This window comes from Diadema antillarum, unplaced genomic scaffold (genome assembly GCF_040938485.1).
Source record: "Diadema antillarum isolate AM-2024a unplaced genomic scaffold, OU_Dant_1.0 seq00000183_RagTag, whole genome shotgun sequence".
In the NCBI taxonomy this organism is placed as follows: Eukaryota; Metazoa; Echinodermata; class Echinoidea; order Diadematoida; family Diadematidae; genus Diadema; species Diadema antillarum.
Genome location: NW_027271250.1, coordinates 2,149,445 through 2,165,891, shown reverse-complemented (window position 1 = coordinate 2,165,891; position 16,447 = coordinate 2,149,445). Strand labels below are relative to the sequence as shown.

At 37.2% G+C, this 16,447-nt stretch overlaps 1 protein-coding gene across 1 annotated transcript in view; it reads left to right on the top strand.

Moving 5' to 3' along the window:
* LOC139728581 (rho GTPase-activating protein 15-like) overlaps window positions 1-16,447 on the top strand; it is a 102,257-nt gene that overhangs the window by 27,207 nt on the left and 58,603 nt on the right. Inside the window, exons 2-3 of the mRNA XM_071639518.1 lie at window positions 7,405-7,581; window positions 16,261-16,374. Of these exons, the coding sequence (XP_071495619.1) occupies window positions 7,405-7,581; window positions 16,261-16,374 (291 nt within the window). The remainder of the gene's footprint in view (window positions 1-7,404; window positions 7,582-16,260; window positions 16,375-16,447) is intronic.

The window sequence follows — 16,447 nt, the reverse complement described above, 5'->3', positions numbered from 1 at the left end:
AATATTACTGTTATTCACTTCCGAACGTAAAAACAATCATCTGACATTTATTTCAGCATCTTCTGGAGCCGAATGTTATTGCTATTCACTTTCGAAAGTAAAAGCAAACATCCAACATTTATCTTGTCGTTGTACAAAGTTTATTATTATTGTTATTCATTTCCGAACGCCAAAGGGATAATTCGATATTTACTTTATAGCATCTTCCAGAGCTAAATATTATTATTATTTACTTTCGAACGTAAAAGTAAACTTCCGGCATTTATTTCATCATCGTATACGGAGTTGAAATTCGTTATCATTTATATCCGACCGTCAAAGCAAACATTCGACATTTATTTCAGCATCTTCCGGAGCCTAATTTATCCCTATTCATTTCCGAACGCAAAATCAAATATCTGACATTAATTTCAGCACCGTACGGAGCTGAATCTTACCATTATTCATTTCCAAAAGTATGAGCAAACATCCGACATTTATTTTTGTATAATACGGAGTCGAATATTGCCGTTATTCATTTCCAAAATTAAGAGCAAACATCTGACATTTATTCTAGCAGCTTACGGAGCCGATAGTTACCGCTGTTCATTTTCAAAACTGAAGGCAAACATCCGGCTTTTTTGGTGGCCCGGCGTGCGTTTTTGGTGACGCCGGTCGCAAATAAACCATTCGCGAAATCGTGATTCGATTCGCGAAAAGACTCCGCTAAATCGCTACACTCGGCAGGGGCTACGTCGTCCTTTCACCAGGTCTCGTTTCAAAACCAAAATCTCGTGTGAGTTCTTGCGTTACCTATCGTTAATTTTAACGAAACATCGTTAATTTGCGTGAGGGATCGTTACTCATCGTTACTCATCGTTACTCATCGTTACTACAAACGTTAATTTTCCCGATCGTTACTTTGCGTTACTAACGATCCAGGTGAAACCGCTTGCGTTAATGAAACGTTAATGTTGATTAACGCAAAGTTTCTTTTGGTATATACTGTAAGTGTGCAGTACAGTGACATTCAAGGTTGCCTCTTTTGGTGTAAGTTTTGTGTGAAAAGGACAATTAGGAGATCCTATAATGTAGACTGTTTGGGAGTTGTGGGCAAGCAGGCATGCAAAATCTCTAATCAAGCCTGTGGCTCATAACGATTAAGATATTCTTTCAATAGCCACCATACCTGCAAAAGAATCCTCTCTTTGATTGCAAAATTGATACTGTTATAAAACCATCCAATAATGTGAGAAACTTGGGGGTGTTTTTTGATACCCATTTGAATATGGAATCTCAGGTTATTAGTGTATGTAAATCAGCATATTATATGATATATAATTTGAGACGCATCCGTAAATATTTTGATCAGGAAAGCATGAAGATTATTGTCCACGCATGTGTTATAAGCAAATTAGACTATTGTAACAGTCTGTTGTACGGATTACCAGATTCACAGATAGTTAAGTTGCAGCGGGTCCAAAACACATGTGCAAGATTGATTTGTAATCTCCCAAGATTTGCTCATGTTACACCACTTTTAAAGGAATTGCACTGGCTGCCCATTCGCCAAAGAATTGATTTCAAGATGTTGATGTTGGTTTATAAAGCTCTGAATGGTCAGGCCCCTAGTTATATCAGTGACTTTATATTGAACTTTAAATCTCAGACTCATAGCCATAATCTCCGCAGTACAAATGATAGATTGATATTGCAGATACCCCAAATCAAAACAAAAGTTACCTTAGGTGACCGATCATTTTCTTGTGCAGCCCCTAGGTTGTGGAATAGATTACCATTAGACATTCGGAAATGTCAGACTTCAGATAGTTTTAAATCAAAAGTTTTTTTAAATCAAAAGTGAAAACTTTTTTGTTTTAGCATGGGTCTATTTCTTCTTGTACTTCCCATGCAGCATTGTGCAACATAGGAATTTAAGAGCTCTTGAAGCGCAGTAGAATATATAGACATAGTTTCTGCGCTTAATAAATGATTTATTATGCCTCCGCCACGAAGTGGTGCCGGAGGCATTATGTTTTCGGGTTGTCCGTCCGTCTGTACGTCCGTACGTACGTCCGTCCGCTTTCGTTTACGCGATAACTTGAGTAATATTGACTGAAATTTTACCAAACTTGGTCCAAGTATGAAGTATGATGGGGCAATGATTTGATTAGATTTTGGGTGAAATCGGCTAAGGTCAAAGGTCAAGGGTCAAGGTCAAATCATGAAATTGTATCCGTTTACGCGATTACTCAAGACTGGATGGAGCAAATTTCACCAAACTTTGTTGGAGGATGATGTATGATGGGACAATTACTTGATTAGTGTTTCAGTGAAATCGGACAGAGGTCAAAGGTCAAAGATCAAGGTCAAATCCTAAAATTTATCTGTTTACATGATAACTCAACACTAGATAAAGCAGCTTTCACTAATATTAGTTTTAAAGTGTAATATATATACATGTATTACTTAATGGAGATTCTCTTGGAAATTTCTAGCCAGAAGGTCAAAGGTCAAAGGTTAAGGGTCAAAGGTCAGTTTTAAATGAAAAAAATATATATTTTGTACTGTAATTACACTCTTTCTTCATACCTTGAAAATTATACTCAATGCATAAACTTATAATAAGGTCGGTCAGAAGTCAAGTAAAAATTTTCAATTCCTCAAATATGTGTACCTGCACTCTTTAATAGACAATTATAGCAAACCCAGTTCATGGAAAGTGAACATTCAGGATATTTCTGACAAACCTGTTATTTCGATATTTTGCCAGTTATGTGAAACTGTCATCACACATTGTGAAGACATTGTACTATACACCTATTGGGAGAATCATGCATTATGGCGGAGGCATCAGTCGCCATAGCGACATTTCTAGTTTTTTTTTTTGTTGGGGGGGGGGGGGGAGGGACAGTTATATAGGAACAGAATTGTACTGATTTCCCAAACTTGTTTACAATACCCTACAGTTGTACACTGAAAAAGGAAGCAGGCAGTATACATGTACATGTAGGGCTCAGCATCCCTACAGTATTCATGAGTATGACCAATATATAATTTAGATGACAAATGTACATTTGTAGGAGCCTATTGATGATATGGGTAATTCCATGGGGTTGGGACTGAAATTGTGACATACAAGTTGAAAATTCAAGTTGGGTAAATTGAAATTTCCTCTTTCCCCCTGATTTGTTACTCCCATTCTTCAACATATTCCACTAGAAATCTGTTTATTACTTCGCACACTTTCAGTCAGCATGGGTAAACAGGTATGGCAAAATACCTATGTTACACGGACTTCATTTGTTGACATCCTTCATCATTTTGTGTTCTGAAATGATAACAATGAACACATCCACGTTTTTTTCGTCCATAGCACATCAACATGTTATTTAACAGGCGCATGAGATCATTATTAGTAAGATTGTATGTTCTGATGTCAACTGCAAGCCACTTTTATTAACATGTTTTTTTCTACAAACCATTAACAATTTCAATCAAAGGTTTAACTTTTTCATCAAGAGTGACACAATGACAATATTCTTAAAAGCACCACAATTGAAGCAAGTGATTTGTATGGGTATTCAAGTGAAAACATGATTTTATTGTTATAATCAGGGGTTTTCAGACAACAACCTCGCCCACGGTGTACTACCTATGTTACACAGACAGTATGTCTTTGTAACATAGGTACACTACGACATATCAACTGATTTCCTTTATTGTGGTGCGAGATGTTAAAACCTACACATATAGACTTTATGTATGTTCCCACAAATAACACTATTGTAACAGTTCTTTGGAATTATATCTACTGCACACCTGTGGAACAATACCTATGTTACACAGACTTCAATTCTTTGTAACTCTGATATGAAAGAAGGCAGACTTAATCAGAAGAAGAAGAAGAAAGTGAAGCTTTACACAATTTGACCTAATATACACTAACAACATCATCAACTAGTTGTCAACTAACTAAGAAAACTAATAAAGAGAAATCAGACAAGTCTTCTTGTCTTCTCCATGTTCTTTGTTTGAAATTAATTTCTGCTCTTTTGTCCAATGTCCATTTAGCCCTCGATTTTTGTTTTTCTTCTGTCCATTTTCCCTCTGTGCAGTTTTCTTCTTGTCTAGTTTGTTACATTCGCTCTTCTTGGGTGTTGCTTTGTCGGCTTCCTCTCTGTTTGTGGAGTGCTGTGGATGTGTCCTTTTCACTCTTTCATGTAGTTTAACATGTAGCGGTGGTAGAGGAGGAGCCATGGCAGATTCACCGACAAACTGAACAAAAGGTGTAAAGAGAAATAGAATAAAAAAAATAAAAAAATTTTTTTTGTCGGGGTTGACTATATATTCCTGTTGATGTATCTGTGTGTTTATGAATGGAATTAAATAATTTTAACAATTTTGCTTACATTTCTACCTCTTGGCATACCCATTAGCTAGAGTTCCATGTGTACCTCCCACCAAAATTGAAAAAAAAAATGGGTTATGCTTAAAATGATGTAAATATTAATAATAATAATATAGCATGCAAAACATAGGAAAATATCATTTTCATACTCTATGCTAAAAACTTGTTTTCAGATGCAAGCTACACTGTAGGAAGGGCAGGTTGCTGCCCCCAGTGTCCTAGCTAAGGTTAGGGCTAGGGTCAGGGTTACGGTTACGGTTATGGTCCTTAATAGACTCCCAAAATAATACTAGGCCCTATTTTATATTCATCCCCCATCGAAATTGTCGCCCTCTTTTTGAATGATAGTGTAGAGCAATAATAGTCCAATTTTGATTGGGGTTCATAATTTTATTGAAGCCTTTCCTACCCACTACCCACCCAAACTGAATAGGACACTGGCATTTTAGCTTTGAGACTTCACACTTGGGTGAACATGGAATGGAAATGGTGAATCTTTGTGAAATGTTAACAACTTCATCAGAGCATCTAACAGGTCAGTGAAATCTTGGAAGGAAAACATTGACATTTTTAAAGTAAATCTGTTAAAGAAAGAATTTCACAGCTCCTAGTTCCCTCAATATCACCAGCAAAATAAGGCAAACTCTATTTCTCTAGTTCAGATGCAGTCTGGACATCTACGTTTTCCAACTAGTATATAGTGATTAATACTAACTCTAGCACGTCTACCTTGGTAGATACCTAATGACAAAAGAGTCCAAAAATTCACAATAATCGGGAGGTAAAACGATTTTATATTGCAGTGAAGATACACTGATATACTTTTGTATGGTTTTCTAAGAGAGGAATATATGCTCCTTTTGCAGAGACCGGCATAGACGGAAAATTTGGCAATCAAAATTATGAACATGAACCTGTAACAAATATCTCAGTATGTGGGACTACAGTATCATCGTCCACAGTATTTTTGGCCAGTTCAGAGGTATAGATGTCGTTTTTTTTCCTCTAATAGAGTTACAGAATATGACAAATGTTATTATTTTCATAAAATAGCGTAAAAGCTTACCAATTGACACCAGAAACATTAAAACTCCTGTACCTACGTTACATGGACAACGGCAGAAAAACAGATCTTGCGCTGTCCAGGTAGGTGTATATTGGCTGTGAGTAGTTTTTCTGCCATTGGGGGAGGACTGCCAGTGACATGAATACGATTGCTGAAGTTAGTAGCTCTTCTTTTTATCGCGAGAGCGTCTTTCCTTACCTACGTTACACGAAGAGGCCGGACATCGCACTGAAGTACAGTGATATGTTCCGTATTTTCTCGTTTATTTTGAGGATTTTGATGCTAATTTTTGGATAAGAATACTCCTGAAATATAAATCTCATTATAGAAATAAAGTTTCTAATCATATTATGATTGGAAGTGTATGTAAAACCATGCTATACCTATGTTACAACAAAAATTGCCATGGACATCGTTTGTAACATAGGTATGAGGTTGCTTGAAGATGCTCTGGTGTTCTTATTTTGTTACAAATGTTTATGTGCCTTATAGTCTTTGTAGAAGTCACCTTGCCTCTCTTAATTATGATAGGCATAATGCTGAAAGGTTGTACATTCCTGTTTTACATTGCCATGAAAATGGCATATATTTATGTCACAACATAAACCACAAAAAACCATGGGACATCATGAGTGAAACAGTCATAGACAAAATACATTTGTACACAGGCTTGTTTTTTTTTCATCAAATAATTCTTCACACATTTCTCTCCAAGAATAACTGCAAACCACGGACAATTATTTGATAAATTTTTCAGAATATGACTTTTATTCCCTACACAACATGAAAATCTAGAGAAGACCCAACCCCATGGAATGACCCATATACAGATATTGTGATTTTTTTTTTTTTTTATGTATAAGTTTACACTTACCAGTTGTGCATCAACAGAGAATTTGTTTTAATATTAAGAGAATACAGTTTGATGAAACTTCTGGTCCTGCCTGGGCTCTCAGCATGATCACAGATAGTGCAGAGTCTGCCGTATTCATTGCAGTACTGTATGCAAGCAGACATCACACTTTTGTAACTGAAGTTGCATCCTGGACATTACCTTGTAATTATTGTAGGCTTTGCATATTTATACAGAGGTTTTGGGAAAAATATATACCACAAAACTATGGTATTGAAAGAATTTAGATTTTAGGAATCAGAAGTGTACTTAAGTGATGTTATGAAAATGTGTGAGGTATTTGGTAATCATTGTTATTCTTACAATCATCATTTCATTACCATCGTCAAAACAATGATACCATTTTCACTACACATTTCTGTGTGCAATACATTGACAGACTTTTCAGTGCATATTCTAGAAAAAGTTTTGTAGTTTTGTTTACTTTATGATCTGTTACTAAATCAAAGTCTGTTTGGAGCTTTCCGTCACACTGCATGATTGAGTGTAGGCAATGTTTGTCGAAGAAACACTTTAGTTGCAAAAGGGCACATGCTGTCCTCACTCTTCTTGATATAGAAGTCTAATACCCTTTCAGTAATTCCTCTGGCTCGGGCCAGGCTCAAGCTACACCGTAAGTTGTAAAATTTTGAGTTTATGAATGGGTCGGGCCAAAGTGGCCCGCGCCAGGAGCGGGCTATTTTGGTGCTGCTGAAGCTAGCACCATGCGCGGGCCAGGCTTGGGGTCTGGTGCCGATCAAAGAGTTTCTGAATGATAGCAGCGCCAGGCTCGGCCAAAATTCCTTGCATGGTCCAAGGTCATATTTACCTGGCCGTGCCCTCCGTGCCCTCAGTTACCATGGTAATTGTACCTTACGTGGCTGAGTTTGTGAATGGGTCATCATAAATGTAGCACGGCTCTGCTATAGTTACTGAACGCAATTTTTACTGCTTGACGCAGGCCAAATTAGCTCGGACCAGGAGCTGGCCAAAAATGCATGAGTTACTGAAAGGGGTGTAATATTTCTCTTCCTTCTCCTTATGATTTCATCACAGTACCCACCGAGTCGAGAGTCTAGCTGGAACCATGGGGATCAGAACCAGAGCCAGCCGTCGGTTACACGGAACAACTGGGCAGTCAGGCTACCTGAAGGCTCAGGGACCACTTTCAAAGGGGGCTACGATCAATCCAGCTTGGGGCAAAAGGGCCAGACACGACAAGGTGGTAGCACGGTAAGCGGGCATCATTTCATCTCATGATCATTGTCTCTGTGTAGGGCCTATACACTAAAAAGGAAATCAGAAACAAGAATTCTATTGAAATTCTAACTGTGTAGATTCTACATAACTCCCTACCAACTGAAAAACTTCAAGTTTTGCGTTGTTTTGCATTGTCACAGAAGTTGAGAACAAATTAATCTTGATAATTAATTTAAGGGTTCACTGTTAATACCCTTTGGTTCAAAACTAATGATGATAGTTTGCAAAGAAAATTACATGAAAATCAACATTTTGACATTTTCAATTGAAAGGAAACAAAAAGCTATCAGTCCCACTTTTGTATATCCATGTTAGTACTTACAAACATAAGTGATCATCAACAGAAATATCCTTTCAGTTCTGCGTGTTTACATTATTGAAATTACACATTATCAGAGACTCCAACTCTCCCGTTTTCGACGGGAGATCTCCCGCCGAAAACCCAATTTTGCAAAATCTCCCGTTCTCCCGTTTGAGATTTAATTTCTCCCGCCCTGGCTCAATGTCTCCCGTTGGAAAGTATTTCTTACTTATTGCTATCGTATGTTGCAAGAATAAGCCTTAGATAGCACCAGAGAGCATCTGTAACCCTAGGAACTTCGCACTTCGCACACATAAACTTGGAGTCTCCCGTTTGCTAGGGGTTTCAGGCGGGAGAATCTCCCGATCAGAAGGTGCTTCGGGTTGGAGTCTCTGCATTATTCAGAAATCAACCTTTTATATTTAATGAAACCAGAAACAGACACAATAGCTTATAAAAATTGTGTATTAAAAGTATCAAGCTAGGCCTAATGTACTATTAGTTATGAGAGATAGTTACTCTTTGATTTGAGAAGAGTCTGTGCTGGATCTACGTGAAACACTTTCCCTTCATGTTCCTTCAAGCACCTTCTGCTGTGACCTCAAATTGACCCTGTCACTACAGTGTCAGCTAATACCGCCTGTATGTATCACAATAGGCCTACAGTGTACCACCGATGCACTGACACAATTGCTTCTTGGTATGTGACATACTTGCACAGTGAGTTTACACAATGAGTTTTGCTGTGTGCACACCTACAATATCTCATACCATGTGCTCGAGTTTGTCATGCATGCTTGCAGTGCTTTCTTCTTTTTTTTTACAAGTATGCCCAGTCATGTTTTTGGTTGAAAGAGCTTCGTGCTAGCTCTTGCCTAGTAAATCTAAGGCTGTGTTCACATAGAAGTATACTATTCGGGTATTCGGGCTCGTTTTTCGGGGGCACGCGAATAGCTTGAATCGAACAATAGGATTTCCTCACACCGGTTCACATAAGAGGGCACTATTCGAAAGTACCGAATAGCTGCGAAAAGTATAGCAAAGTGGGAATCGAGCTTGTTCGATTTTCTTGCAGCGTATACCATCTCTCGTTTATGAAATCATGACACTTTTGGTCTGGATTTGCCCTTTAGCAAAAATAAGCATGTAGACTGACATTCTGATGCAGTTTAGAAATTGTTAATAAGATTTGCTGGGATGTAGGAGGAAGAAATCCTCACTGCATGGGATGGTGAGTTGACGGTGCGGGTGGCGGTGTATTCGGTGCCCAAATACCGAATAGCGAATAGCGAATACCGAATACCGAATACCGAATACTTCTATGTGAACGCAGCCTAATGCACTGTTTATTCTCTGGCCCCATGCACTAATATTCAGACCACAGACAAATGTTTACATAAAACTGAGCATGATGAAGTGAAGAAGGAGTGTGGACTATTTAGTAATTGTACACTGTAAACAGGGAGCATTCATTATTGTTAGATGCAGTTGTGAATATTGCTTTAGGTAGTTAGAATGCAAAGTTATGGGGAAAAAAAGGTAGTTCTTCAAGACCATTTGAAAGATTAAGTGACAAAATGTTGGAAGTGACATAAGAGCCCGAGTTAGAGTGATAAGATAATATGCAGTACAAGGTCAGGGGTTTACCACCCTTGTTTTTGCAGAAGGAAGTAAGTGACAAAGCAGCTAAATTAGCAAAATCTGAATCATAGATGGTTGTTGAATATCTTTTTGCTGCATTGGTCCTAGAATACAAATGTCAATTTGTTTGAATTTATGCAAAGATATCATTGTTCTCATTGCTCTATTTTAAGTCTAGGATTAATTTCATAAGTTGGTTCATTTTCACAGAATACCTCCTATTGCCAAACTGTATGAACATGTTACATTCACTCTCTTATTCAAGAAGGGCAGTATGTTCAGCTCTTTTACAGCACAGAATGTTAAAATTAAGCCATGTGAGACATTGATATTCATAGCGAATACAAAGAACAACTACAACTTGTAGGTATGCTGATACCCGCCCCTAAGAGCCCCATAAGTGCCCAATAAAAAGAGCCCACCAAAGATACTGTACACTTTATAAAATGACAAGTGCATTACACTGATACTGTCACATATTGATGTGACAGTCCACTGTACACTACTGTATGTATTCAGACAGCTTTCCATGCTGAAATGTTCAAATCTTACGGCATGAGAGCGGGAGGGGCAGAGAGTGAGAGAGACCTAATATTTTACATCAATATGCCATTGGGCTGAGTGTCGTGAGATCTTCCTGGTTTCATATGACTGGCATATTATCAATACAATATGGTTTCATTGCTCTGCAGAATGTAAAGATTACACATAGAGGATACATAATTTTTCTACTGTACATCATGCAGTTATAAATTAACTTCAGCACATTTTATATTCAGAAAGTACATGTATGCTGATAGCAACAGATTGTATGTGTTCAATTGTCTGAGTGACTTGCTGTGTAGTCATTTAGTACATAAATATGACATCAAACAGAGTGATCCTATGATGCGTTTGAAGTGCATACATTTGTATGTATGGGGGCAATGGAGGGGTAATTCATAGCTTTATCAATCCTGACTGTTTATCAGCTAGCTAGTATAGCTTTTATGGTGCATGCTCTGGAGTAAGGGGTAACTCCTTCAGCTTTGATTTTTAACCATCATGATTGTACTGGCAGGTAATGGGATAAGATTATTGCAAATGCCATCGTTCAATGTACAACTCTTGTAACTAATACCTTTTATGGCTTGTTGAGGAGGTCAACAAATGCTGTTTTGTTTTTTGTTTTTTTCCATCGTTCCATTCCATATCATCTTCTCATCATATTGTGATGCATAGAAACAAGTATCAAGAGACCATAATGATGTAGCATCATGTTTGTTTATTAAGGGAAATGGTGAAATGGTCATTTCACAGTCCCCCCCCCCCCCCACCCCTTCACCTCAGGGCTGCCTCCATGGCCCTATTGCCAGTGATGATAATTTAATGGCAGTATAGTGATTATGATGATTGTACAAAAATGAAGGTGTAGTAATGATAGTAATGCTAATTGTTACAATACTACTAGTAATGACAACAGTGATTACACAGATAATGATTATAATGACAGGAAAATGATATTTCGAAGCCAATGCAGGGTGCTACATAAGCACTTGCCCAATTGCCCGGGGCAAGCGAAAATCAAATTCGGGCAAGTGTTTTTGAACAATGAGAACAAATGCTTGCTAGAATTGGACAAGCCAATTCATATTTCATTTCAGCAACTTTCCAAAACTTACATGAAGCAATGCAATGCAACAGCAACACTTGATTGGACCAAGTTTGTTACTCCATTGTTTTGAGAATCAATATATCAGAATGCCCTGTTTATTCAAATGATTGTGTTTTATCAAGCCCTTGACGTACACATGATTTTCTATTCTACTTCCTTATATTTTGGACTTTCTTTTCGGGCAAGCAAAATTACTCTTCAGGCAAGTGTTTTGCAGCAAATTTGACAATCTGCTTGCCCGACGGGGCAAGTGGTTAAAAAAGTTATGTAGCACCCTGCAATGTACATAAATGAAATGCTCAAAATTAGCTTTTTTTCTGTGCTAAAACTTTGGGAGTTGTATGTGTGCACTTCTCATGCAGCAAATTTGAGAGTATGCTTGTACCAAACGATTTTGCAGAGAATGATCATGGCGACTCTTTGGGACAAGATATACATACACATCTGTTTAACAAACACACTAGCATTTTATATCACCATCAAGGACAAAGATACGATAGGATTTGTCATTGACATAATTTTAACCAAGAATTGCTCTGTTACATTATGCATTTTGCTGCATCTGACCACACAACTTCCTGGAATGTGTTTAACACTTCCTTTGCAGAAAAGAGAGAGAAGTAGCTAGTACCCCCCCCCCCCTCCAAAGAAAAATAAATCAAAAATAAAAATAATAAATACAAATAAATGAATAAATAAATAATCAAATGAATGAAAAAAAAAATAAATGTCCCATCCCAGACGAGTTCGATAGTTATCAGCCTGGCAACAGTGAGGTGTCTATAGCATCTCTGTCAAGACAGGAACCAACTGGAAATTATTCAGGCATAGTTCAGTAGCTGTTGCGGGAAGACAAAACTTGTTGTATTATATATAGTCTTGCTTGTACGTTTGTGTTGGAATTAAGCGCATAATGTATGAGGAAATTACTTTTGCAGACCACAGCTTTAAAGATCTGCAACATTTCATTATGAACCGTCTGAGCAATGTTTGCCTTCACAGTATTATAGAATGAATTTGTTTAGAAGAGAAGCTATTTTTATGAGAAACCTCTTGTGTTTCATAACTGAAACTAGTAAGACTGCGATGACAGAGCTTAGGTAATTTTCCAAGTGCAGTGAGATGGCTACATTACAATGTATTTATATGTCCCAGAAGAGAGCAGGTGAAGACACTTGCTCTGGGAGGTCTAAGGTCTTAATACATGTATACCTGTAATGACACTAAAGATTTCGATGTTTGAGCTCATCATTTTTACACTACTGATGTCGGGAATGTTACAATGTTGTTTTGCCAACCTTATACCCTTGTGCAATTGATTTGGCAGTTTGCTGCTTACAAATTTTGTTGTGATGTATTCAACCTTTTAATACCTATCAGTTGCATTGTGTGATTTTTGATTGATAGAAATGTTTGTGAAAACAAGGTACATTTGTAGGAACTGTGAAATTTAAAAGGAAAAAAAAAACAACTTAAAGGGATTTTTTGCAATTTCAAGTGAATTTTCATGTATCAGTATAAATTTTGTGTATGGAAAACAAACTCAATTTGACCTCATTTTTGAGGCTGCCCTATGCCATTGTTATTGTGTACGGACTGAAGGCACACTATGCAAAAATTGTAGTGGTTGTGTTCTCGTGGACTGTGTGTGCAGAACAGCTGCCATGTGCGTTCCGTTATCTCTGTGGGTATTTTTGTTTTCTTTTTGTCTTATTTTGTTTTGCTTTGTTTTTTTGGCTATGCAAAGCCGCAGGATGGACTTTTCCCCATTGATGATATCCTGCAGCAAAGTGCAACTGTTAGAGTGGATGCATTTGGCATACGAAATGGAAGTGGTCGCAGGGAGAAACCGTTGTCCGTAATCCTGTTTGTTGCAAAGGTCGCCTTTGTAATAGTGCGAGGCATGGTTTCATTTTGGGAGGATGTTTACCGGCATAGATTACGCGCATGAGGCCAGTGTTTCATAAATTCATTGTTTGACCGTTTTGTTGGAATTTGGCTCAACAAACAGATATATCAGATTTGCAAGATTGGTCATACGTCTAGTCTTATTTATTGTTAGCCAAAGAGTTTAGCACAAATATTTTTTGGAAAATTGTCAATGAAATGTGCTTCTGTGTGAATTACATTTGTCTGCTCATGTCATATGTACTTCCAGTTTTTACGTTTACATAAAAGATAGGGTATGCTGACAGTGACAGAATTTGATGATCACCAAACACATGTAGATGGACTAGATTAGTAAATGATTACTGCATATTTCCCCAAACCAGTTCGATCGCAGATATTTGTTGCAAATGATGATGTGATATAGATGGTTCGTGGTATTTTGAACTGCGACAATCTCCTGTTGCTCAGGGCATTTGTCTTCGGCTCAAAACAATGAAAAGCAGAGTGTCGGCGTATGCGCTAACAAACAGACATGCACCTCAAAAGAATGAGACCAAATGAGGCTGATGAATAACATGTACATTGTAGCTCCCACTGATGAGGAATCGGTACTGCACAAATCCGCTTAATCATAGATGGTGCGTCACGAGGTGACTAACTGGGGGAACCAATAATGTTCAATATTGTTTGATAGCTCGCGGCATTTCCTCAATGGTTATGGGTACATGACCCAATATATTACGCGCTGGCACTACATATCAGGACAGCATTTGTATGCCAAGTTTTCCAGCAGCTGATATGAATGTTGATAAAAGAGACTGTGTGTACATGAATATTTAATGTTCTTTTAACTTTTTTCTTTCCCCTTTTCCTTTCCTTGTCTGTAAGGAAATATTGGATAAAAATCAAATGCGGTGGAAGATTCTTGGCAAAGATCCTTCAAGACAGAAATTTTCCTATAATATCCCAAAACATGTTGCCCAAAGTAGGTTTGGCCTGCATCTGGGAGGTAGAATCTAGAGTGAATGGTCGACACTGTAATAACTGCCTTTTTTCCTTGAGATAAATAGCTAGTCCAAGAGATATGCAAGAGGCTTTTGCCAGGTCAAATGTTATGAATCTACACTGAGGAACCAGTCAAAGGCATTTTCCTCAGAAATTGCATCTCTACATGTTTGTTTCTACATGTATTAAAGTCAAACTTTCTTTATCTGAAACATTTGTTGTATTTGATTTTAACAGCCTAGTCACAGAGGTGATAATCATGGAGTGTATGTGTGCAGCATGTGAACATTTGCACAGGCTGAAACAAATTGGAGTCACCCTGCTCATTTATTAGCAGTACTGTCAATTTAAAGACCGTTGCATCGTAGCAGATACCCATCTTTCAGTATTTCAAGTATGCAGTGCAACTCTTCACATTTTCTGTATGAATACGATATAATGGATCGTGGCAGCTGGCCACAAAACAATTATGTTGTTTAGGACTTCCTTAAACTTGCGCACTGATGTGTGAATGCGTAATGTTTGCACTGAATTGTATGGCAAATAAATTGACATTCCTGTGAATATTATGAGGACCAGATATCCCGCTGTAGGCATATGCTACATTTATGTACTACTCTGTGTGGAGTTTGACTGCTATCATATCACAGTTCATTTTATTGTAAGATTTGCAGTTGTATCTCCCAATTGTGCTCTTTGACATGATTTTTGGTGCTAGACTTCAGAGTTATACTATATCAGCTTATGTGATGATAGTAACAATGTAATTTGTCCAGTGTAGCACCACCTATTGAATCATTTGTCTAGCTTCTTGTAATTGAGAAGAAATCTTTGAGCCTACATCTGTATTTCAATAATATGCATTGTTACCGTCTATACCCAAAAGCAATCAAAGTACAAGTATTTGTTGTATGTTTTGCAGTATTTGTATCTTCACATATTTCATGAAAGGAGTGATGTTCACAAAATGAACAACTCATAAAAATGTTGCCATCCAAGCTCAAATGCACTGTTGTTATCATTTCTAAGGTGGGAAAATCCCAAACTTTTCTCCCGAAAAGATAGATACAAGTTATACTTATCTCCTGTGCCATCTCTGGTGCTGTTGATCATGAATTTAATCACTAGTTAGATTGACCTACATTGCGCCAGTCCCTTTTCCGCAAAATACAAATGTATTATACCTTGCCAAATATTGTATGGTGTACTCAGTACATTTCCTGTTGTTAAAATTCACAGTTCTAAGAAACAAGAGCACCAGGAATAGAATTGTATACCACAGTAATCATCATACTGTTTTTATTTGTTTATTCACTGAGAAATGTTTGGACTTGTGGTGAATATTTCTCTTGACAGTTTGCACTTATCAGTAGAAATGATATAGGATTTAAAATGAATCCTACTGGATGTAAGGATAACAAATAATTGCTTTCAGTGTAAATGGTATTCATGTTGAAAGAAAAGTGAGGAAGTGTGGATGACCTTTGATTTTTTTTTTCCCCCTCAAAAGATTTTATAAAAAGTGTTGGATAAAATAAAATCAATATAAAGATGTTATAGGCAATTCAGAAATTATGTCACACATATGTTAAAAGTGAAATGGGAATTATACTCTTAGAGATTGCACGTGAAAAATGGTACCGGTAATAGAAAAACTAGGCAATGCATTTTGGTCTCTCTAAGAAATGAAAAACAAGTCTTATATAACTATATTTTATGTACAGTATATGGAGTAAATGATGCGTTGGTTTGGTAAGTTTTCATTTCAAATGCTTTTCATGATGGTTAAAATTTTTTGATGAATCAACAAAGTGTACAGAGGTAATTTCATATCTTCCTGAATAAGATCAGTTAATTTTGAAAGTAGAAAAGACTTTACTTTAGATGATATTTTGTGTGTATAATAATTTTGTTTGATGTATGTAGTATGCGACTGTAAAACTAATATGATGAAGTACAAATGTATGTAACAATTGCAAAGTTATTTGGTATCATACTGGAAATATGCTACATAAAAAACTTTCTTATTTGATATTGCTGTTATAGCGATTTGTGCATTTTGTTCTGCTCTTGAGCTGCCAATCATGTCATGATATTTTAATCATTATTTTAATATTTGAATTTTGATTATGAAATTTTGATTTTCCTCTTGTCATTACAGCCACACAGTCCAACTACAACAGCGCCCTCACAGGACGATGTACCCCAGGGCTGGAGAATAGAACAGACAGTCACAGGCGATCCTGTTTTTATCAATGAATCCACTTCAGAAAAGGTGAGTCCTACAGATGTGTATGGAGGTGTAGTTCATTACCCTATCGATACCAATGCAGCCATAAAAAGTGGTA